This window comes from Orbicella franksi, chromosome 8 (assembly GCF_964199315.1).
Source record: "Orbicella franksi chromosome 8, jaOrbFran1.1, whole genome shotgun sequence".
Classification (NCBI taxonomy): domain Eukaryota; kingdom Metazoa; phylum Cnidaria; class Anthozoa; order Scleractinia; family Merulinidae; genus Orbicella; species Orbicella franksi.
Window position 1 is genome coordinate 17,541,795 of NC_138152.1, and position 25,923 is coordinate 17,567,717.

The following is a 25,923-nucleotide window of genomic DNA, read 5'->3' on the forward strand; positions in this document are numbered from 1 at the left end:
TTTAGTCACCCAGTCTAAAACCACTAAGCATAGCAGAGAGGACAGTAAGCAGCCCTGTCTTACGCCTGTTGTCACTCTAAATGGCTCCGTAAGGGTTCCCCCATGGATTACTTGGCATCTGAAATTGTTGTAGAAAAGTTGAATCATTCTGATGAATTTCTCTGGTAGCCCATAGTGTCGAAGCAGTGCCCATAGCACTTGGTGGTCGATGCTATCGAAAGTTTTTTCGAAGTCCACAAAGTTCAGATACAGAGATGCTTGAAACTTTTATGCACTTGGAAAGTGAAAGTGTGTACAGTACCTGTCTCACTCATTGCGATATTTCAGTAACTGTCCAAAATAATTCTGTTCAGCCGGAAAAACGTGTATCCTGATTCTCCGACGGGTTCGAGAATCAGACTAAAATAACCTTGTTGTCCTGTTTTAATGTATGTTATAATTTTTCTTTTTCAAAATCAGCTTACGGTCTTTGACCCTTTTCCAGGATTACCAGATACAAGAATTAAAGTCGAAATGAAGAAGTATCACTACTGTTTCCTGATAAAAAATATAGTCCACATAATCCGTACAGCACTACACAACCATACCAAACTCATACCACTATATTGCCTAACATTTCCCGTAAATCAGTGATCTGACACCTACAGATTTGTCTGACATGTTTACTCGTTGTTGATCACTCAACGATTACAGATTACCTTCCTGCACTATGAACGCTGAACTCTCCCGAAACAGAGCCATCATCAAAATGGTTTTAAATTTGCAAAATTCCAAATTGTTTTACCCTAAAGGATACTGTAGTACGAACAGCAGCACCGAAAGAAATATAGTAACACGTCTATAAATATCATGTAAACCAGCTGATTTTCAATATTTATGAGCAGTATATCTCGTGTTTAAATAAAATGTCATTACTATACTACTGCTACTACATGATCTTATTTCTTGCAGAGCTACTAGTGCCAGAGACTCGTGATAAATAGTCGAAGCCTGTAAGTTCCTCGCATTTTTTCACTCCCCGTCCTCTTTAAAGCTACGGGTCTCCTTACTTGCAGACTGGTATTTGGGACCAGGAACCATGCCTTTCGCCCATTGACCGTCCAGTTTTCTATGGCCAAATGGAATCCACTAGGTGTCCACTTACTATGGCTGATAAAACTACATACCCCATCCACGGTCACCACCATGCATACCTTTTTTTTCTCCAATGCAATTCTATTTACAAGATTAACACTTACACTACTTATACTTACGCTGCATACAATACCTTTATTACAATACAATTATACTAATTAATTTATCGCGCATTTACTTACAATGCTTTTTTTATTGTTTCTACATGAAGTGTTCGAAGCCTCACTGAAAAATAATTTTTTGTCACTTACACTAGAGATTGAGTATCACTCCTGAAATCCATTCCAAAAAGAAGTTGCCTTCGTGCAGTTTATAAACAAATGCCACGTGGTCTGACACTCAGAAGGACAAAAGGGGCAGGAGGGCGAGGCAATATTTTCATTTTGTGTAACAAGCTATTCGTTGGTAAAATTCGGTGAATAATTTTATATTGGAGCATCGTCAATTTAATTTCTTTTGTGATTTTGAATGGTAGGAGGAAGATTTAAGTTGTCATTTTTCTCGACGCCAGACGCTAAAAGCTTTTTCTCACGAGTGGGTGGAGGTAGATCTTCAAGGTTAAGCAGCATAGTTTATACTGTCTTGCATGTCAGTGAACAAATTGAGGTGGGAAGCGTAACTGGGTCTTTGGAACCTTCTTGCAACAGTTTTATCCAGTTTTGAGGAATAGAAGAAAGAATGCTATAATACTGTAAAAAGTTACATGTTACATTGAATTTATTGCAAAAGGAATTAAACGGAAGGAGATGGCCTTCACAGGAATAAAAAATGTCCCAGATTTGTTTTATCCCTTCTTATTAACAAGTACAAATCTTTTATTCCAGATTGGCTGTGGGAGAACCTCATTTTTATTTTTAGGTGTGGCCGTTGCGATGTCCTGCCAGTAAAGAAAAAATGATTTGTTTGTAGGAAAGCAGGAAGATGGTTGTCTAGGTCAAGGAGATTATAATCATAATTACATTTAAACAGTTCCGTACCGCCAACGTTGGCTAGGAGCGATTTTGTCATGTGCTGCCATGGAGCATCCGAGTTAGAACATAACCCGTTTTACCCAGTTTAACTAAAGCGCTTTGTCGAAGAGAGAAAAGTCCTTCATGTCCAAGCCACCAGCTGTTTTTTGCTTGATAAGGGTATTCTTTTTTATTCTGGATCGTTTGTGATTCCAAATAAAGTCGAACGTGATCTTCTTTACTCCTTTGCTGCATAGCTTATTGTTGGAAGTATCCATTTCCTTGGCCAAGAGGAATGTCAATACCTAGAGGAAAATAATTTGCGGTTTTTCATTAATACCGGGGACATCCAGATTGACTGATTTTCTGGATTTGCTTCTCAATGACTTTCAGATGAGTGCCGTATAGATCACTGTAACGCTAACTACCATTTTCAGTTCTCAATCATTCATTACGGTAATTTCTCACCGAACACCGTAGCGTGAAAAACACAAACATCGCACTCCAAAAAAAACAATGTTCAAATGTTGTTGTTTATAGTGGTCAATGCGCTTAGCTACACCTAGCTAGTTCACAGGCATGCCACTTAAACTGAAAGAAACAAATATATTAACTAAACATAATAGGTGAAAGTGAAGAATGATCATCGCAGTAAATTTTCCAATTGGAAAGAAGAAGCCTGAAAAAATCAGGGCTTCAACGGAATTCGAACCCGTGACCTCCGCGATTCCGGTGCGATGCTCTACCAACTGAGCTATGAAGCCACATATTGGGAGCGAGGTCAATTAATTGAGTTCATATCTTCCCGTGAGGAGTGAAATGATGTGAAGTATATATGAAATAATTCATATTTGAACTGCGGTTGCAGATGAAAGTGAAGAATGATCATCGCAGTAAATTTTCCAATTTAAGCAATTGGAAAGAAGAAGCTATATGTGGCTTCATAGCTCAGTTGGTAGAGCATCGCACCGGTATCGCGGAGGTCACGGGTTCGAATCCCGTTGAAGCTCTCATTTTTTCAGGCTTCTTCTTTCCAATTGCTTAAATTGGAAAATTTACTGCGATGATCATTCTTCACTTTCATCTACAACCGCAGTTCAAATATGAATTACTTCATATATACTTCACATCATTAAACATAATAGGCTTAAAAATCCCAACTGGCGGGAGGCAGACCAGTTGGCTATTTACAAGCATGACCGCGGAGTTGAACTAGGGTCTACCGAGAAACAACTCCAGCTTAGTGGTCAGAGCGGGACTTGAACCCGCGACCTCCGGATTTCAAGTCCGGCACCCTAATCACTCGGCCACGCTGCCTCCCAAACCGAAGGGTTTGAGATCACCGCAACACTGCAAGTTTGAATTTTATTCACCGCATCACCGCTTTCAAAACAAAAGAACAAGCTTAAATTTTGGCCTGTAGGCAATTTTAAAGCTCCCATTCGATTTGCGTTCATAAAAATCTTCTCGCTCACCCAAAGCACAGGAGACCCGAACACTGTATCAGCAATAACATAATCATTTACATTTATGTAAAATAAATGCACTGTCATTTACCTGTGTTCCTGGGTCTGTTTGAGCCGTTTAGACGGGATTTGACTAGAAGCAAAGGTGGTTTACATTTCAAATATCATCTTGTCTGCCGCTTTGTAAATGACACGATCCGATTACGTCTCGAGTTTTCACTATCATCATTAACTATTAACTCTCATCGGGAGAGAGATTCTCAGGTTTCATAAATTCTCAAACCTTAAACACGACCTATGTCTATGTGTGATTATGCAATAATGTGGTATAATCCCACAAAAATTACATTACTACAAAAACTACAACATTCAAAATGGCGGTCCCGGAGATACACGTCAAAACGAGGCGCACACAATTATTGAAGGCGGGAACCGAAACGCATACATTACAGCAAGAATTGTGAGACGTAATTCCAACGCTTTGATTTGCAACGGTTCCAAAGCTTTTTATTGCCAGAGAGCAAGATAAACATCCCTGCAAGACGTCACACGTATCTCGAATGTTGACAATACAGAGGTTAAGGTGATTCCTTAGCATTGCACTGCGCATCCCTACTGCGCACGATTTTCGCGTCATTAGCGCGCGCACATGAGCGCATGCGCGGACAAAACGTAAGAGATTTCCCTCAAACCAAGCTCGATAGTGAAATAAATGCTCCTTTGCTCTTAAGCGAGCACGGTGACCCCCACTTTTTATTTCATAATTTCAATGAGAACAATATCCTCAATATCTGAGAAAAAAAATTAGCAGAAATCTACGGCTACTTTTTTGGCAAATAAAATAAATACTACAGAGGGAGACATAACGGGCCCAATACCGCATGTCCAAATTATGTCTCACTTAATGGATAAAAAAATGCAGGGTATTTAAGGTTACTTCCCACCTTCAGAGGCCAAAAAAATCGTTTTTTCTTTTATTTGACAAAATTTAAGTTCGTCATTTTATCTAGTGTTTCCAAAAGAAACATTAAAAATCTCAAAAAGCGGCCGAGTTAATTAGAAAAAACGTATTTTAAAATAAAGTTAATAAACTAGGAAGGTGTCACAATCTTGTCAACGGGCGAGAACCCTGGGGAAATTTTCGCGGCAAACGCTCATCGCTCGTATTTCATGTCATTTGCATATTTTTATTTACATCACGCACTTGACAAAAATTCCCACGTGGAAGCTCTTTACGCTAACTCCTATGGAAAAATCAAAAGCAGAAAAAAGGCCTTGGGTAAAGAAAACGAAAAAACCGGCACAAAGAAGAAAGAAAAAGCTCCATATTGTCAAGGAAAGAAAAAAGAAAAACCTTGCTGAAAGCGACAAAGGCCCTTGGTTTGGCCAAACGCCTTCGACAGTCTTCGGCGTCTGCTGAAGATCCGGAGCGTTCGAATATCCTTGGAGCAAGTAGCTTAAAAATCAAAGTTAACGTCAGTGCAGGCTGCGAACAAGATTTTTCGTCGGAATCTGGCGGAAGTGATGAAGAAAATGAAACCTACCCAGGGGAACTCATTTCAGCAATAAGGGTATTTCTTAAGCTGTCCGTCGATTCCTTAACGTCTTGTTTTTCAGCGGCACATTTTCCCCCTTTAACCTTTTTGGCGCGGGTTTTGCCTTTGCCTTTGCCTTTGGCGTCTTTGCCCATTATATTACGTCGCCGCCCTGAATTGAACTCCACTGAGCGAGATAAAAAAACCATGTTGCAATGCGATGCTTTTCCCGGGAAATCTTGATCTATTGTCATAGGCACTAGGAGGTCCTGTTGTTCCATTGGCTTGCGGTTTTATTAGGCGTGATAATCTCCGGGCGTGGCGCGAGTTGTTTACGAACCTTTACAAGCTAAAATCTCGCATTTGATTTTTGGAGGAATACATCCACTTTGAGCGAATTTATAGGGTATGCAGATTTGTCGGATTTTCGTGAAATTTTGCCAGAACATTCCAGAGATAATGGCAAACCAAAGTGTGTCGGGAAATTTTGATATTTAACACATTTTCCCGTGGCGTCCATTTACGCAACACGTCTCGCATATTTTTAGCTACTCCAACTTTAGAAGTGGATATCTAGACAACCAATCAGAATATCGAAAAAGCCCGACACACTTTCGTTGATTGATGCCTTGTGAATAAGACTGTGTAGCCATTTTACTCGTACTGCGGAATCCGATACCCAATAAATTCAATAGAAGCCTCGGTCGTTTCACGCCTTACCGCCTCCTGACACTTCCTAAAAGAAAACTTTGCTGAAATTGTATTTTTTTCGTAAAGTACATTTATTAAGCTTTCTTATGATATATAGTTTGTTGGGGTTTTATTGAAACTGGCGCGCGTACGATTTTTTTCCCGAGGGGTACCTGCGAAGGTGGGAAGTAACCTTAAAGGCATTTTTTCTGGGGCGTACATGAATAAACAATCAAAGAAAGTCAATATAACACGCTGCGATAACACCCTGCATTGAAAAATGATCGAACTTATTCGCTGCGCATGGAGATTACCAAGTCACCTAAATAACCGTATTTGTCAGCATTGTGACGTGAAAACAAGAACGGTGACTCCCTCTTTTTACTACGTTTTTAATATCTCCTTGTCCTGTAACAACAGCATACCAAGTTTCGTCGGAAATCTATGGCGGGTTCTGTTACTAGGGAATTCCAGCACTTTGACTTTTGATTTTGATGGGTCGTGCTACAATAATGGTATCAAAACACTGCCCAATCATTGGTGAACACATTATCATTTTCGTGACACAAAAGGCTACCATGGCAACAGCATGACCTGCTAGAAACACCCTTACTTAGAGCTTTAGGGGCTTAAACAGTACGGTGAAATTTTTTTCATTATCAAATTTTAATAAGCACAAGACGCAAATTTTGGCAAAGTTTAAAAAAATTCTGTACATAGGGTTCAGAGCCACCTTACATTTTCAAACCTTCAAAGCCTCTCCCCCACCTCCCTCGTTCTTTTTTTTGGCTCTCGCCCCATTTTTCGCGCGGGCAAAACATCGAAAATCCCGTTCCTCGGTCTTTCTTTGCTCCCCAGCCCCACGGAAACGCTTGCTACGCAGGCTAGCCTGGACGTTAAAAATTCGTCACGAACAAAATGGCGTGTTTTCGTCGCTGTCTTAGGAGAAGAACTACCTCAAAATAATCAATCTCGACCCTTCGAACGCTTCCCTTTGAATCAACGAATGTACGCAACGAACGGTCAATGCACGATGTGGTTTGGGTGACACTGCATTACACCTACTTAGACTTGCAGTATCTATAGTTACAAAATTTGGCTCTTTTCAGCTGGACCTTCGATGGTGTAGTGATTAACTGAATGCATCCTGAAACAAGTATCCGGGCTTCCTCTCCCGGTGTCCACATATGGAGATCTCTTTTTTTCCTGCTTTGTTGGAATTGAAAAAGTAAACTTTACGTTCTTTCTGCCGACAACTGAATTCGACGATCGTTACGATTGGTGACCACATGTCACAGAGGAAAGAAGGGCCTTCTCGACTATCGCTTCAAGTGACTACCGAAAAGGCAAGCCGTCCCATTCTCATTCCCGGCTCCCACGCTCTACGCTTGGAATGCCTGGGACCATGACCCCCTATTTATCGACCAAATACAACGGCGAACGGCGGCTTGTATTTTATGACTCGGGCTTTCCTAAAACTTTAGTTCTTTTACTAACAAAGACAAATCTCAGAGTTGCTGGGTTCGTTACGGTTTTTTAACATGCCTTACTAGTAAGACTAAACCCATTAAATAAACTGTTTCATTTATGGAAAAAAAAAAGCACAGATAGCGTGAGCATGGAACAACTGAAATGATCGCTGTATCTGCGCCATGTTACTTTTTTGTAATCCTTTGCGTGCACTGAGCGTGTGCAGTTACTGAGTTCGGCCACCTTAACAAATTTCCTAAGGCATGGGGCTCAATTCGCTCGCGCCTTTGTTCTGCCAAGTAAGGGAATCTTTGTTTATAATATTTACTTAATAAGCATAATCGATTCAGTTTCTGATCTTAGCTACAAAAATATTCGTTCTCAAAATTTAGAGGTCGTAGCCCGATTAACTGCCCCTAAGAATCTGAGAACGATGTGTTAAATACTTTTTCTGCCTCGTCGGTCTAAAAGCTCAAAATTTAACAGAGAATATATGGCCTCACTAGCGCTTTTGCCAACCTGACATTTTGCACTTTTTGAAAGCCAGTATCTCCTTCAATATTACACCCAAAGAGCTAACACTTTCGTCATGCAGTAATTTTTACAAGCTCATTAACAGTCTGGAGTCAATTCTTATCTAATATGATGCCTTACTCCACTCAAAGTTGTATACTTACGAGGCAAAATGCGAACGACGACGTTACCAAAGATCACTCTATAGGCCCAAGTGTTAAAATATACTAATTTACTAATCAGTTCAAACTAACTTTGTTCCTCAAAAAAGACGAACTTATTTGGCGCGAGAACACTTTCCAGGTGCAGAAGGATTATTGGAGGTTCTCGAAGCTTGATTATGACACAGGAATGGAAACTCTGAAGCGGAACTAATGTTTGCTCTTATAACAAATAATTTATTGAAGACTTGAAAAACCTTTCTATGGTGCATGAGCAATATTTGCATGAAATCCTATATATTAAATCAATGTTGTTATTGCATTCATTTTTAATCTTATTTCTTTAAATAACTTTCCATTACACCATAAATTTTACACTAGCAACAATAACCATTTTCAATTAGAAATTATTCAACTCCACTCCAACTTGTCATTATAAGTTAGTAGCAATAGCATGCCCATCAAACAAAGACTACTTTCAGTACCGGTCGAATGTAAACAGTTGACAGTCACTCGAAAGCCGCACAACTAAAATCGATCCTCGAAACTAGAAAACTTCGAGTATCGAGTCGAGTTGTTTGTGTTTCGACTCAAGGAAACAAAGAAACAAAGAACTGAGAGAATAAAAAAACAGACGGAGAGGGAATAAGCTCGACTTCTTGACAAATTTCAGAAACTCAGTTGAACGGGGTTTGAGGCGCGTATGTCCCACTGATTGTGTTGGCCACTATATTTTCCGTAGCATGGTATAAAATTACAATGCAGCACGTCCTCGTGGTATACCGTACGTGGAATGTCACAAATGCACACACGAGCCTTAAGGCGAGTGTGTAAACTGAGAAATTACAAGGGAATCGTTTCCTTGAAAAATTCTTGGAGTGTCTCCAAACTAGCTTCTGTAAAGATGTCAACTATTTTCTTTTCCGTGGGCACTTGAGATCGTAAATTCAGTTCTCGAAAGCATCGAGGACTAGCCTGCGGCGCCCGGCAAGGGCGATCGACGAGGGTGGGAAAAAAAATCTGGTTAGCGAAGGGAACCGACGAGCACGAAAAAAAAGAATTCAGCAAGCAAAAGGAGCAGGACCTTGCCCTGCTCGCTTTGCTCGCCAAATTCTTTTCTTCATGGTAGGCGGGAGCCTGTTTGAGTCGAGATTGTCAACTTGTATTTGACGGGTACAGTTACGTCAAATTATGTAACATCTAATGTGCATTTGCAACCTATTATACACTCTACTGACCAGAGTATTTTCAAACAATGAAAACACTATTTCTTAGCACAATATTGAACCAGCAACATTTCAAAATGCAATTGTTGCATCGTAAATATACATGAGTATAGTTTTCATTTCGTAACAACTATATCGTAATTTCTCTGCACAAATCATAAGGGAAAAATATACAATAGTCCAGGCACAGAGTTTGTTGTGACCAGTTATTAGAAGTGTAGATATTGAGTCTGTGGTTTGACAATCCAGTCCGCGTGCGGATTAACTTTACGCAATGCCATCATATTGGTGTCATGATCAAGACATCGTTCACCTGAAAAACACGAGCAGTCATTACATATTTGTTGCTGTAAGCTATGGCGTTCCGATTGGGACAAAATGTTCAAAAAGATGTGAACAAAATTCTTCACAAAAACATATCGGCGACTTATCGGTAAACTGTCGGCGGCATGTCGGTGAACTGTCAGTGGTATATCGGTGGACTGTCGGTGGTATATCGGTAAAATGTCGGTGGTATATCGGTGGACTGTCGGTTGTATGTCGGTGAACTGTCGGCGGACTGTCGATTGTACGTCGGTGAACTGTCGGTGGTATATCGGTGGACTGTCGGTTGTATGTCGGTGAACTGTCGGTGGACTGTCGATTGTACGTCGATGAACTGTCGGTGGTATATCGGTGGACTGTCGGTTGTATGTCGGTTGTTTGTCGGTGGTATATCAGTGAACTGTCGGCATTATGTTGGTGGTATATCCGTGGACTGTCGATAGTTTGTCGATGGACCGTCGGTGGTACAGTTGACTCCCGATAACTCGAACCCTCGCTAACTCGAACCTCCCGCTAACTTGAGGTAATTTTCATTTCCGTTCAGGCCATTTTCTATATAATTTTACCCTCGATAACTCGAACTTCCGATAACTCGAACCTTTCTCTATTTCCCCTGAAGGTTCGAGTTACCGGGAGTCGACAGTATATGGTATATAGCTTAAGCTATCGCAATTTGCTAGCAAATTTTTGCGGCAGAATTCAGTCTTGGACTTAACTCATTTTGTGATCGATCTCTAAAACCAGGATCGATTTGCGAGGTTATACTTTATCCATTGCCAGATATCCCCACTGATTCTGAGCGTGTTAACATGTCAAGAGCAGTGATAGTGTCAAGAGGTGGAATTCACACAAATGAGGCCCACTAAAATGCATTTTGTTCGATTTCAAACATCCCACTGCTAGGATGTTAGGTGTACACGACCTAGCTCAATAAACGTTCCTATCTTGTTCGCCCACCGGCTTGTTATCAAGTAATATTTCCTGCCAAACACGTCGTGTCGTTTGTGTGCTTGCCGACCGAAAAGGCTTTATAGTAACTAAATATGAACTATAAGGTCGTAATACTAGCAATAATGATAAATATTGCATAAAACGTACAACAGTTTTTAAAGACATGTTTCGGCATGCTTATGCCATCTTCAGTTTAATAGAGTGACTAATGATACGTGACACAAGTTATATACTACAAAATATGAATAAATTATTTACAATATGCATTACAAAACAGTGGAAACGGAAATTACAGAGTTAAAAAGGTGTTGAAGTGATGTAACTGTTTGTTAAGGTCAGGTTTGTTCTTACTAATATAAAAGGCTTCTTTAAGTTTAAGATCAATAGAGCTATTCGCTGAGTCTAAGATGCGAAAACAAGAAGGTGTGTACATGCCCCTGCATGAAGAAAATTGAGAAAGATGTTTAAAAATATGCGAGTTTTTATCGCTTACTGTATGTTCTTTAATCCTGGTAGAAAAATGGCGACTGGTTTCACCAATATAACAGGAATTACATCCCGCACAAGTAAATTGATAAACTACCATGGATTTTAGAGCATCAGGAGTACGATCTTTAAAACCGGACATCAAATTTACTTTCGAGAAACAGAACGACGGTAAACTTTCCTTTTTGGATGTTCTGATTGACAGCTCTTCGCATGACTGCGTTTTTTCAGTTTTTCATAAAAAAACCTACACTGGTCTCTTAACAAATTTTTTTAGTTTCACTCCATTTCGCTATAAAATTGGCCTTGTCCGTACTCTCATTGACCGAACTTATAAAATCAACAACACTTCTTCCGGTTTTGAAAACGATTTGATCAAGCTTTCGGACACTCTAAAACGTAACTCGTTTCCTTCACACATCATTGAAAAAACCTTCAAGCGGTATCTTAACAAGCCTTCTGATCAAAAAAGCCGCAACGTTAATGATGAAAACAATATACGCTATTTTAAGCTTCCTTTTATCGGCCAGTACTCTAGAATAACGGAACTCAAACTACGGCAATTACTTAAACGTTTTTGTGAAACGGATCTTAATATCAAATTAGTTTTTACTTCTTTCAAAATCAAGAATATGTTCAGTTTTAAAGATCGTACTCCTGATGCTCTAAAATCCATGGTAGTTTATCAATTTACTTGTGCGGGATGTAATTCCTGTTATATTGGTGAAACCAGTCGCCATTTTTCTACCAGGATTAAAGAACATACAGTAAGCGATAAAAACTCGCATATTTTTAAACATCTTTCTCAATTTTCTTCATGCAGGGGCATGTACACACCTTCTTGTTTCCGCATCTTAGACTCAGCGAATAGCTCTATTGATCTTAAACTTAAAGAAGCCTTTTATATTAGTAAGAACAAACCTGACCTTAACAAACAGTTACATCACTTCAACACCTTTTTAACTCTGTAATTTCCGTTTCCACTGTTTTGTAATGCATATTGTAAATAATTTATTCATATTTTGTAGTATATAACTTGTGTCACGTATCATTAGTCACTCTATTAAACTGAAGATGGCATAAGCATGCCGAAACATGTCTTTAAAAACTGTTGTACGTTTTATGCAATAAATATGAACTATTGAACAAGTTTAATCGATCATCGCTCCAATAGAATTCGACTAATTCTCGCATGTGTTTCGAGATTTTAAAATAATTTTTTTTTTTGAAAAATGCATATTAAAAGAAGAAATAAAGAAGCCGGTAAGAATACATTTCCACTCTTAATTTGAACCCTGGCAAACACACTGGTGTAGTTTGAAAACAGCAGACCACATTTCTTGAGCCGAGCTTTGGGTAATTCCAAAATACACAGTAACAACAGCGTTCTTTGCTCTAAAAAGGAAGAAGAGATGCTACCCGAATTAAAACTGCTGTCCTCGGTCGGAATTAGAGTGGTATCTCACAACATAGAAAACCGCACGGCTCTGGGGACGAGAACGGAGTGTATGGCGCTAAAGATGTTGAAACGCATGCGTTTTAGACGTTTAGTTCTACCGCAAGGACAAGCCTCAACCTTCGTGAATTGTATCTTGCTCCTAATCTATTGCGTACTATTCGCGTCAGTCCTTTACTAAGCAAGTACAAATAAGAGCTCCGCATCTCATTCAAGTTCAGTTCGCCTAAGGATCCTTTGGCTGTTGGCAGCCGCAACATATCTCTCTTTCTAGCTTGCCTCCAAAAGCTGCCGGCCTTCCCATTTTCCCTTTCCCCCTTCTTTTCCTTTCCTTTCCTTTACTTTCCTTCTAAACTTCCAGCTCACTCCAGCGCGGTGGCATTTCTCGATCTCTTATTCCGCGAGCGTGAAACTGTCGCGAATACCATACTTATGCCGGGTTTGTGCAGTATTTACCTGTGGCTCCCGTATTTTTGACCGCTTGTTTTCTTGGTTTGTACTATTTAGCAATGTATTCCCTTTGGTTTGCTATTAGTTCCCACACCTATGTCCTTGTAACGTGTACAATCAACTTGGAATTATGTTAATATGCACGTGCTGTTGCATCGTTTTCACTCCTCCCATGGTAGGTTGAAAACCTGTCTAAAGCCCTAGCCAGATCACTGACGCTCAGGCTGCCATCCCTTGAGTGGGTTTCCTCGCGTATCTTCCGCGTCCTTTTTTTCTCCTTTAGCATATGCCTTTATCCCCGGTAGTTTACCCTGTTTTCACACTCAAGGGCTGGCAGCTTTTGGATATTTCATTCACGCCCTCCTTTGTCAATTACCTCGGCAAAGACTTAAGAAGGATAAAACTTTGCACAGTTTTAGAGCCGAGGTAACCTTCACTCTAGCCCTGTCTGATAGGCATGCTACTTTTGCCAAAACCCCAATGGCGTCATATTCTGTTTTCACAGCCTAACCCATTTCACAGTCGCTGTTTCCTTAAGCCCTCCATCTTACGTTTTCGGTAGCTAGGATTTTTTAGTTTTAAGTTTGGGGCTTTGCTTTTGAGTATTGGCAATGTTTCTCGTCTTAAGCCTATACTAAACGTTCAACTTCTGGACGCGGAGCATTGCTCCATCCTGTTTCAATCCCTTTCACACTCGCTGAATGCTTATTCAGCGTGTGTGAAAGGGATTGTCGCGATTAGCGAGGCAAAGCACGCACAACGAAAACAAGAAGGATACAAGCATGCAAATTAAAGGGAGCAAGTGAATAGCAGCTGCACAAACCCGAGGTTTCTGAAGCAAAGCACGCACAAAAAAATAAAAACGTTGCTGAAATTAAAACCAAGAGCAAGCGTGAGAACTAAAGGGAACCAAAGGAATAGCACTGGACAAACCCGATGTTTGTAAGGCAAAGCATGCAAAACAAAAAACGTTGCTGAATATTACAAAACAAGAATGAGCCTGCAACTAAATGAGCCGAGGGAATAGAACTGCACAAACCCGACGTTTGTGAAACAACGCATTGTTACGCATGTAACAAGAACATAACTGAATAGTATAAAGTACAATACAAGCGTGGAAACTTAAAGGGAGCCAATAACGATGTTTGCAAAGCAACGTACACTTAACATAAATATCATCGAATATTACAAACCAAGAACTTGAAGGGAGCCGAGGGATCAGCACTGCACAAACCCAACATTTGCGAGGCAAAGCACGCATATCAGTCATAAACATCGCTGAATAGTAAAAATAGTAAATAGTAAATAGTAAAGAACACTAGCATGCAAACTTGAAGAGAGCTGGGGGAGAGCACTACACAATCCCAACTTTTGTGAAGCGGAACACGCATTATATGATACAGTTCTCCAACTTCACACAAAAAACGTCAAATACTAAAAGATAGTGGGGAAAGAGAAAACCATGTATAAAAACCAGACAAGGAAAAAGAAAGGAGGCGTGCGCAGAAATAAGCTCGTAAACGACTTAAAGCAACAAACCACAAAAACAGTTCAGTCATATCAGAAAGGGCGCCGAATATGGGTCACTGGACTTTCTGCACACGCTTGGTTCAATTGAAGGAGTCAGGAGCTGTTTAAGTAGCATGGACGAGAAGCTGTTCATCCGGCATTGTGCACAACACGTGAGGTTACGAAGCGAAGGATTCTTACGCGGACTGGACTGAATTGACATGCAGAGCTCTTATTTATACGCACCAAGTAAGGCCTTGTTCACACTAGCGACATAACAACATAATCACATATGTCAATGATGTGAACATCGACATAAAGACACAAGGACTTTAAAACTGACAAAGACTTCAAAAGTGGTGGAAAAAGCATCGATTACATTTGCGAAGAAAAGAAAGGGAAAAAATACTGGAAGAAAAGAGTGGGTACGTCTGATCTTTCAATAAGAAGCTAGGAGAGCACATGACCAGTGTCACAGTCTCGTCAGAGCTATTAGTTTGGGTGATTGTGAATGCTATTTCAGGTAAACAGGATTAACCCTCCTGATGTCATTTGATAGTGGTCGCCATTTAGAAAATAGTGCTGGTGGTAGACGGTTCAAATGTTAGGCCACTCTAATTGTTTGCTTTTTTTTTTTTGTCATGTTATATCGATGTTGTTCAGACATAACATCATAACGACATAGACATAACAACGTAATGAACAGATCAGTTTTTTCTTTATGTTCAGGCTGTAGTGTTATGTTACTCTTATGTCGTTATGTCAGCATGTTCACACTGCAAACATCACGACAAAATGACCTTCTCATGAAGTTATGGTTATGTTGTTAAGTCGCAAGTGTTATAAGGACACAATCGCTTCGTCAGTAATGTGAAATAAAAACAAAAGGATTTTAAAAAATGGATGAACAAACACTTGTTGCATCTGCGAAACTTTCTGCAACCACAAGTTTTATTTCTTGTTTTGGTTAAATTCCTTAATACTTTTGTCATACTTTCCCAAGCTATGCTCCAAGACAGGACAAACATTGTTTCGGTACAAAGGAGTACATCACTGGAACTCATTGCCTGGAGACGCCAGGAGCTATAGCCTAGACGAGTTTCATTTTTTTTAGTCAGAACATTTCTTAGTTCTTATGTTATTTGGTTGTTTTTGTTAATTAGTATATGTCAAATAGTAGTTAATGAGGGCCACTCTAATTAACTTAGCGTTAGCTTTTCTGGTGGTAATAATTATTTGGAGAGGGTAAACACCAAAAAAGCTAACGGGGCCCTCATAACTACTATTTGAAATGTACTAATTAACAAAAACCAAATAATATAAGAACTGAGATATGTTCTGACTAAAAAAATTTAAACTGGGGTTTACACGTTAGTGACTTAGTAAGTTAGCGGACGGCATCACGTTAAACCACACAATAGTGCATTTTGCACTAAAAAAAGGGTCACCATCGTTTACTGGCAATATTTCGCCACGATGAACGATACTTCGCCGAGCGAGAGGAATATTTCACTCGCTTTGGAGCGGAATATCGCAGAAACTGAAACAATATCGCCCAATATTTCATATGGAACAAAACATCGTGAACTTTATCTACTAATCTACACCGAATATTAAACCACGGAACTGTCTCTCGAAAATGTTGAAAAGACACCCACCCTTTTTGAGATGTAAAATGGGGGGGGGGGGGGGGGGAGGGAGGGAGGCAATGCAATGTTGGTTCAGGAATGGGTCGGCATGGAAAGTTTCTCTACTCACCTATGTTGCCGCCTGCCTCGTAGAGAAAGAAATTATCTGAGGCAAACTTGTTGTTGTTGTGAGGGTTGAGACAGTTGCGATAAGAACCACTTGATGAAGATTCAGGCAGTTTAGAACTTTCACTGCAGGGGCTTTCAGACGGAGATGATCGGCGTCTGAACTTCGAAACAATGTCGCCAGCGCACATGAACTCAGTGAGCTGAATTGCCATAAGAACCTTGTTCAGCATCGGGGCTTTCACTCGTATGATGTTGTTTTCATAATCAGACTACGATAGCAAGAAAGAAGATAATTTAAAATTTACCTTACATACATTTATTTAACAAACACACCAATGCTGGAAGAACAACTGAACACCTTATTAAACAGGACACTATTGCAGCGATTTTAGAGCAAAACAGCGTGAAAGAATGACTGAGTACCTTCAGCGATAAACAATATGCTCGTAGAACGATCATGATTAAAACACCACACGAGTACTACGAGTAACATACAAATACACACGAGTAAACAAACGAACACATACGAGTAACATACGAATAGATACGAACAACCATAAGAATACACACGAGTAATATGCGAATACATACGGATAACATACGAAAATATGCGAGTAATATACGAATACACACGAGTAACACGAATACATACGAATAAATACGAGTAACATACGAATACATACGAGTAACATACGAATACCCACGAGTAACATACGAATACATACGGATAACACATGAATACATACGAATAAATACGAGTAACATACGAATACATACGGATAACATACGAATACATGAGATACATACGGGTAAAATACAGATTACATACGAATATACAATGGCAGGAGGGTTATACGTGTGTTTAGGAATCATGGGAACCATTATGAAGGTTCAGTGAAAGAATGAATCAAAAATAATAATTGTAATTTAATAAAATCTAAAATAACTTTAATGACTTTTCTCGTTTTATTGTAATACTTTGATCCAAAGAACTGAAAATCTGGCTTGATTTACATCAGAAATCATGATTTTGTTATTGTACAGTTTAAAATTTAAAGTTTGTTAGCAGTTAATGGTCGGTTTCTGGTAACTTTACACGAGTCTTTCAGCAAATACCATCGCGGCTAACCTAACAAAACACTTTCAACGGATCAGCCTGAAGATGACTTCTGCTCAGGTTGTCGAAACGTCAGTCACTAACAACAGTTCTTTTCAGAACTACCCTCACCCGGACGATCACACTATACGAACTACGGATACACCTGGGTTCAAACCATTTACTATGTGCCATAATTGTGCGATATAAAGTTTGTTGTATTACAACTTTTCTGAGCGCAATAGTTGAGCCATACGAATCCAAACAAAACGGTCAATTTTAGCCCACTCAATGTTAAATCGAAAATCCCCTTTTTTCTTGGAAATACCAAAATATTTGACGGAAAAAATACATTGTGCCTTTACTTTAACGTATACAACAGTACGGCAAATTCTATTTTTCAAGTCTTACCGCCCTACATTTGATTTTTGCTGACGTTTACTCTAAAGTGAACAGTTCAACGGGGGACAAATTGTAATTAGCGTTCAGCCATTTTTCAGAACATGTCTGTAGATGTGTTAATTAGCCACAACACCATTTTCTGACCAAGGCCATGTAAGGTTTATATTTAATGACGATTTGAATATTGCAAAAATTAGAAGTGAGGAAGATTTGCCCTCCAGAAACGTTTTCTGTTATTAATCCCTACCAAAGGAAGCTACTGGCATATAACTTTTGGAGATGATAAAAAGAGAGGTAATATATTAGGACGGTTGGGAAAATGTGACCTCTCACGTGAAATCGTACACTAACGGATATCCATTTAATGGACAAAACGAACGGATAATGAACGGGTAACGAATTGATGAGGAACGAATGTTCCAGCCGTTTAAAACGGTTTCAAATACCGTTAGAACAGCCATGGAAAAATTTCGAACAGATGCTGTAAACGTTCGAACGGCAAAGGAAAAATTTCGAACGGATGACGCCACCCGTTCGATCGCCTAACGAAAAATTTTGAACGGATGATGCTAGCCGTTCGAACGGGAAAAAAAAATTTCGAACGGATGATGCCAGTCGTTCGAACGGTAACGGAAAATTTCAAATGGATGACGCCAGCGGTTCGAACGGCCGTTCGAAAAGTTTCGAACAGAACACTAGGCTCTTAAACCAAAGGAAAGATTTTATGGCAGCTCAGCTGGCAGAGCCCGACATCAATATTTACAACCTTATGCATATGTAACTCAACATTTCTTTGATACCCAAGGCCCTAGAGCACTTTTAGTTTTTGATATTTCTTTCAAGCTGTTTTGTCTAGCTTTTTTTAGTATCCTTCCATCATCTAAAGAAGTTCGTTGCACCAACAAATGGTACCCAAACCTTCCTGATATTTTTTTAATCAGTGTTACATAGACAATGAAAAGGCAAGCCAGTTCTTCGCAAACGAAAACTATCTCAAATCACCCAAGAGAAGCTAGTCGAAAAAAAACACAGCTTCACCTTAGTTACGGAACCAAAACGTCCTTTCTAAACGGTTTTTGGCCTTACTTTTCGGCATCACAAACGCACCCTTACCGTTACGCAGTAAAGACATGCAAGGCAATCTTATGCACCCCTCTCACTTATATCTAGTTGTTATTGTAATGGCGGCACCTCACTAGAAATCACTACACCGTAGCATAACATTTTGATTTCAGTCAGACACAGCATTGGGGTTACAAAAAAAATAAATGCTGTAAGCAGGGCAAACGTTGTTGAAATATCTGGAGTACCAAAAATTGTGTAGCTTGAGTTTGCACAAAACTTTCAATTTCCTCATTTCACATCTGGTTTATAATGGTAATTGAACTGAGTGGAGTGCAATTTGGTCTGAAATCACAAGTATGATTTCAGACCAAAATTGCACGACCCGAAGTTCAACTGCCACTTTATTAGATCCATTTTGAAATCGCACAATTTTATCGCCTTAAATTTTAGATTTTTGATGTATTGTTCCAGTAGCCAGTTTGTTAAAAACAAGCGGAACCGGAAACGCCTTTACGTCTCATTTAGTATGCAAAACGATGTCATGTGACGAAAACTCATTCGAGCATGACAAAGAAACAGGGAGTTCTGAAGTCAGAATGAAAATAGCCTACTTCAGGTATAAAAGTTCAATTCTCGTCGCCTGAATCAATTATGGAAGGCCTTCCTTTCTTCTGTGGTTGAGGCTGAGACTTTTCATTGTCTTTGGAGAAGGAATTTGAAGGCGCATCCTGTGTAATTCTGCGATCGATTTCTTTTGACTTGTGAAACTCCCTCGAGTGCACGATGCGCAGTGGATAGTACGTTTTTTTCCTCTTAAATACCGTTCAATGACATGATTTTAAGGGAATCCAGCTCGTTGTCATCTCCGTTTCTTTTTATGACCTCGGCGTAGGACTCAATAGTCAGGACCTTGTCAAGTTCTTGCGGCGCCATTTGTTTTAAGATATTTCCAAAATGGCGGGACACCGGCTTGGTAAGACGTCCGTTCATTCACTATTTTGTGCAGTGTGGCGTATTTTGACTATGTTTATTTACGACAGAGTTGAGCTCTTTTGTTGCTTCGTTTGAAACTACCGGAAACCTGGAAACATCTACTTTCTTGAGATGGCCCTGAATTTGTTGTTGCGTGGTTTTCGTTTGTATATGTTTTACTGGATTCGGTATCATATGGATCTTGAGCAGATGTTGAAGAAAAATCGCCAAAATATTCATCAAAATGGACACTGAAAGTTGGAAACTCCCATTAAAGTAGGTCTTCAGCCTGAAGGAGCTCATAATCGTCATTCAGAAACTGTAATTAATTAAATTCGTCAATTTTTTTAGAAAAAGAAAAAAACTACAATAACAAAGTTTTGGCAGTAGTAGTTGCAAAATTCTCCATACAATGGCTTTTTGCCTTTTATTTTCCTGAAATTTTATTGACTACTTTAAACTAATCTTGAAATCTGATTGGTTGTTTTGTTTTACTGTCCCATTCTCATTGGCTGAGAAAAAGATGCGATTTAGAGCAAAAAACAGTGCGATTAGTGAATAAATCGCACCACTGGGAGCCAATCAGATTGCAAGGATAACCAGTGATTTCAAAATGGATTTAATAGAGAATTTCATTGTTCTTAGATGTAGCATGGTTGTACAACCATATGGTGTACCTGACCATCTTAATATTAGAGGAAGCTCTATCTGATATTCAACAAGCAGCAAATCTGACATACATCCATGGACACTAAAGGAGCTTCTCCTAGAGAATGCTTCTTCTGTGGAGAACCACCCACTCCATCACCTCGAGCACGTTTCGCAAGTAACTTCCTGACCTACAGGGATACACGTAAAATAAAAACCTAATTACCAAGGATCATAAATAATCAATATTGCTTTACTTATCTTAAAATACTGTAGATTCCAATATAACCGTTCAAAAGTTAGGGTGCAAACAAGATCACCACCTGGTAAATCTGTTTAAATAAAACAATATGAATTCCAAAATAACTCATCGCAGGTCTGTGGGTATAATTTATTGTTACAACATAAAATTCAAAACAATTGAATCTCCAATAGAAGTTATATCTGTTTTTAAGACCAAAGCTAAGGTGGTGGCTTATTGGCAGAAGGATTTTATGAAGGAGGGACACTTTAGGAGGTTTATTTTCGAGTATGGTTGTTGAAGGGAAGGGAAGGGGATATTATCAAAACTGTAAAGAAACTCACCGCTTTAGCGTCTTTAGCTTTCTTGTTTCCTTCTGCTTCATACAGATACCGAACCTGCATAACCATGAACCCAGGGATCTATACAAACAGGCACAAGCAGAAGTTTGAACCAAAATCCGAATATAACATTTCATATGGTCAATCGACCATAACTGTACACCGCTTCTTAAAGCGTCCTCAATTTAAAATTTGTTCTTACTGGCTGTGGATAACTGTCAGTTGTTGTAAACTGTAGTATCTTAATATCACAGCCAGTTCATTCTGATACTGGCAAGAGGTTTTACTCTGCAGGCTGTGACGTAACAGTAGTTAACAGCAAATCAAATTATCAAAACCATGTCTTTTCCACACCAAGGACATCTAAAAAGTGTAACTTACCGTCCACAGAATAGCTTGATACTTGATTAACATTCTTACAATGTTCACTGTGCCTTGAGCTTGCTTGATTTCTTGTAACGATGGCTGTGACTTGGATGTGCAAAGGAAAAGATTTGGAGCCATAATCATAGCCACACTGTTCAAGCCCATCTTGTTTTGTTTTTCATGGGCTACCACTTGGCTCAAAAATTGAACAAGAATCTGAAAAAAGGTTACAGGGTGTATCAGCTTACTATGCCTAAACCATCTCCCCTTGTTGACCATAAACCTAGTACATGTAATTCTAAAAAATGCATATGTAAATACAATGTCATCATAACAAATTCTTTATGTTCAAAAACTTATATTTTCAGGCTCAATCATATTATCTGTCGATGATGTTAAAACATTATCTAATTAGGAATACATCCATCTGCAGCACAAGCAGCAGTACGTGTACACTTTATTCTACCTTCAAACAATCTCTATGAACTGCCGGCAACAGTAGAATTAAAAGATTCAATGCTTGAAGCTGCTGTTTTCTATCAGGTATACCTAGATGGAAGAAGTAACATAAAATACATGTGACATAACAAATAACAATACACATTAAAAAGATGAATATTATTTGTGTCTTTCAAAAGATAAAGAACTAGGAAAAAGGCATTGAACTCCATGCTAATGGCTGTTCTCGCAGTTATCAGCGGCTTGACACACAAACGAGGCGAAAGGGTCAATTCTACATTGTATTGACCCTTTCGCCTCGTTTGCATGCCTTTTAAAACAAAAGAATATCTGACCGCAGACTCAACTGCAATAACAGCTATTAAGGTTACTGTATACATGTGCAGTTCCTGATGACCCGAACCTTTGAGGAAAATCAAGCGACGTACGAGGTATCTGAAGTTTGAATTATCATGAGATGGAAACAAATGACCAGAAGCTAGGAAATAAAATGAAGTGCGTTTCAATCAGGTTTATTACAGAGGAGTGAGACAGCCCATGATGCTCTGCCAGCATAGCAAATCATAACAGATCTGACGGGATAAAACAAAGCAAAACAGCATCCCTACAGTGCATCGTTGGTTTCAGTTTCTGTTTTGTGTCTGTCCTGTTGATATTTTTTTTATTGCGTTTGGTATAATTTGTTAAAATAAGCACTTCTTTTAAGAAAAAAAAATCTCTTATTTTTTTCTCGAGCATCTGAGCGGGCCGAAATCCTAAATCCCCGAATTTGATTGGCTAATCATACGCACGTGACTGGTCCAGCTTTTTCCGATACGGCCCACGGGCCGGATTTTTTCCCCGCTGCCTTAATTTCGCTCCTAAAAGTTAGCGGTAATGGTTAATCTTCTGCCTTTTTTACGCATCCATCGACGATTAGTCAACGCAAGTTTATCTCTGTTCACTTTAAAATGGCAAGGAAAGTCACTGCAAGTAAATTCAATTGAGTGTTTTGAAGTTGTGAGAGTTTGCTTAGTTGTTTCAGTGTAGCTTGGCGCTGTAATGGCGCGTAATCCTGTGTTTCTCTCGCCGTAAAATTTGAGTCAATTTCAGTCGAGTTTACCTCTCTGATCGTTGATGTATTTAGGAGAATTTCTGTGGAATACACTTGACGAATTTCCTCGCTTTCTGCTATTCAATTTACTATAGAAAAGTCTGATTTCAAGTGATTTTAAAAGCAACGACTGACAGAAATTGTTGTTGTAGTAAAACTTCAAACTTCGCACGAAATTTCACACGCAAAAACAATCTTGGAGAACTTAACTGGTGAAACAAATGCAACTAACATAACATAGTTAGTTAACGCCCAAGTCGCTAGTGGAGGGAAGGTGCCTACGAAGCGCGGGGGCTGCAACCGCAGTCACATCCCCAGGGCGCTAGAACACCCGACTGGCCTGCCCAACCCGCAACCAAGCCACGAGCCCCCCGTGCCAAGCCCCCTACAGGCACCCGTCACACTCAAGCCAGACGGCATTGGTGGAAAATCAATGAATAAATAAATAAGTAAATAAATAAATAAATAAATAAATAAATAAATAAATAAATAAATAAATAAATAAAATAAAATGCTGAAAAGAAAGGGGGGGGGGGATAGGGAGGGAACGCCGAGAACCGCTAAACTATAATTCAATCCACAACGCCACACTAGCAGAGCGATGAACACACTGCGAGCACGTGGGACGACAACACATGTACTAACCAAATATACCGCTGGACAATGTCAGCCCCAGGGCTCTCACGACCATATGACTGTTGCAAACGCTACAGAAACGCACCAAACGCTAAACAAACGCTAACAGATGGCCAAGGCACTAACAAACGCCTACAAAAACGCTACTGACCAGACTGGCTCCTGGTCATAAACTATGTAAAATTTCATTGAACTATATCAAACGCTACAAAACGCACCAAACGCTAACCAAACGCTCACAGACGGCCAAGACACTGACAACCGCCTATAAAAACGCTACTGATCAGACTAGCTCCTAGTCGTTAACTATGTTAAATTCCATTTAACTATATAAAAAAATCTGTTCTTTAATACATCTGTCTTTGTCTACTATCTGAGATGCTCGCTCATTGCAAACTGAGACTTTTATACAAATCGTTAGTAGACGGCGCGGAAGCCGATTCAATGACAAAGTTGCGAAAACAAACCCATTTGTAATCTGTAAAACCAATTTTACCGCAGGAAAAAAAAAAATTAACCTCGGGCTTGAAAATGCTGCCCGAGGCCTGCGGGACCTCGGTCACAGTTTTTCACTATACGGACCGACCCTAAGCCGGCAAATAACATATATATATTACACCCATATCTCCCCCGCAATGGCCACGTCTCTACAATGGCCACTTTCCTCTGTCCCCGAGGTAGCCGTTGTGGAGAGTCCACTGTAGTTGACTTCACAGTCTGCCAAAAGTCCTCATGCCTTGAAACCAATCTTAATCTCCCTCCAATGATTCTAGAGACCTTCCACTCATTAGACTTATACAAATGGGGTTTGAATCATCTTATAAATTTACAACAAACATGAGAGAGATTCATGTTATCAGGGGTTCGAGTTAAGGAGCAACAATCCTGGAGAAGTCAGTTTTGGTTCGAGTTACCAGAGGGCAACTGTATATCAAAACTACAATCAAAATTTATAATTTTTGCTCCATATATACAAAGATTTAGAGCGCACGTGCCTAGTATCCTTTAGTGACATTCTTGATATTGCGACATTGTTGTTTGCTTAAGTTCCCTGTTTGATAGTGTAAGCAAACCACGATGGCAACTGGCAACGGCACCTGAGAACGTCACCAAACAAAGGTTTTATGAGCAAAATGGCTATGCAGCTGTACTGTAAATCTTTGTACATTTTGTAGCCGTTTCCTAAAAACAACAATGTTAATTGTAATTTAATGCTAGCATCAACTGAATGCCCAGCTCTGCTAGCCACTATGGTTATTCCAAGAAGCCAGTACTCTAATCTTATTCATATTTAACTAATAATCTAATATTATTGTAAGGGCAAGAGGAAGTACACAGAAGGATTGTTGTTGCTGTCAGATGACTAAGTTCTGCTTTATTGGGGAATGTGAGCTATGACAGCTGATAAGATTTGTCTTATTTTCCTTTTGGAATTGATAGCTAGCATTACCTATTTAGTTTCAGTACGATTTAAAACTGATAGGCGTACTGCCGTAGTAGATCTAGATAGTAACTGCAAAATTTGAAGGTTAAATTATATGAATACATATATTACAAGGTATCCTCCTTGGCATTGCTCTTATCATTGTTTAAGGTCCCCATTGTGGCAGCATGGCAACTAGACAAAGATTACTTAACCACTCACTTTCTACAGATGCAAATGTTGGTTGATATTCTTGTGTTAAAAGAGGAAAAGGAAGTTCTCTGTCAATGAATTTCAAAACAAAAGAACATAATTAGCCTAACAAGAGAGCATGCTCGGATGATAGATCTAAAGCCTCTTTTACTTAGTTTGTCACTTGTAACAGAACTGAATTGTGTTACTCCCATCTGTTTGTCACACTTTTTTTTTGCCTTTTTCTCGTTTTCTTTTTCTACCTCCATTTTGTTTCTTGGCCTGGCTGTCGCCCTTGTGCCCGTTTAAATGTCAAAGGAAGTAGACATTTATAACTAAATTTGTCCACAGCAGAGGAGTCAAGTTTCTCTTCAATTTGAAGAGGCCCAATTCACTCCACGTTGCTTTTTAAGACTTTAAAAGGCATGCTTTGTAAGACTTTTTATCACTCTGTCAGCAGATATCAAAAACAACTTCTGGCATGAAAGGTGTAGACGTTACTAGTGGTAAAAGAGCATGCTCCCTTAGTACCAGTTTTAGGCAATGAACAAAATAAACAGAATGCGTCATCATAGTCGCATCTCACATACAAGTATAAAGCACCTTCACTGAACTCTCACAGGAAACTTTTACTGAAAACCTTTGACTGAAGACCACTTTTGTGCCTAACATGACTGGGAAATTTCCACGTTCCCTTTCACCTCAAAACTTCTCTCTGCCTCGAAACTTTTCTTATGAAAACGAGTTTTGTTTGCATGCAAATGAAGTGCATTTCATTTGAACGGTTTTGCACGAAGGCCAGTTTTCACACAGAGGGAAGGGACAACTTAGAAATAGCCTATTTCACTTCACCAGGCTAATACAGCAAAACTCCCCCCCGTATGCAGTGAGATTTCATGCTAAAGCTGGAC

General features: G+C 39.4%; 1 protein-coding gene and 2 non-coding genes across 3 annotated transcripts in view; all 3 read right to left on the reverse strand.

Annotated features, from left to right (window-relative positions):
* Positions 1-2,775: 2,775 nt before the first annotated feature.
* On the reverse strand, positions 2,776-2,848 carry Trnas-gga (transfer RNA serine (anticodon GGA)). Its single transcript has one exon. It is a non-coding gene; the product is annotated as a tRNA-Ser (tRNA).
* A 480-nt stretch (positions 2,849-3,328) lies between these two features.
* Trnas-uga (transfer RNA serine (anticodon UGA)) lies at positions 3,329-3,410 on the reverse strand. Its single transcript has one exon. It is a non-coding gene; the product is annotated as a tRNA-Ser (tRNA).
* Positions 3,411-8,245: 4,835 nt separating this feature from the next.
* The window catches only part of LOC145495178 (rho GTPase-activating protein 18-like), a 48,237-nt gene continuing 30,559 nt past the window's right edge, over positions 8,246-25,923 (reverse strand). The window contains exons 12-18 of the mRNA XM_081474757.1: positions 25,043-25,101; positions 21,676-21,758; positions 21,225-21,425; positions 20,847-20,924; positions 20,354-20,452; positions 16,080-16,347; positions 8,246-9,458 (exon numbers count right to left, since the gene is read on the reverse strand). Of these exons, the coding sequence (XP_081330883.1) occupies positions 9,355-9,458; positions 16,080-16,347; positions 20,354-20,452; positions 20,847-20,924; positions 21,225-21,425; positions 21,676-21,758; positions 25,043-25,101 (892 nt within the window). The 3' untranslated portion in view covers positions 8,246-9,354. The remainder of the gene's footprint in view (positions 9,459-16,079; positions 16,348-20,353; positions 20,453-20,846; positions 20,925-21,224; positions 21,426-21,675; positions 21,759-25,042; positions 25,102-25,923) is intronic.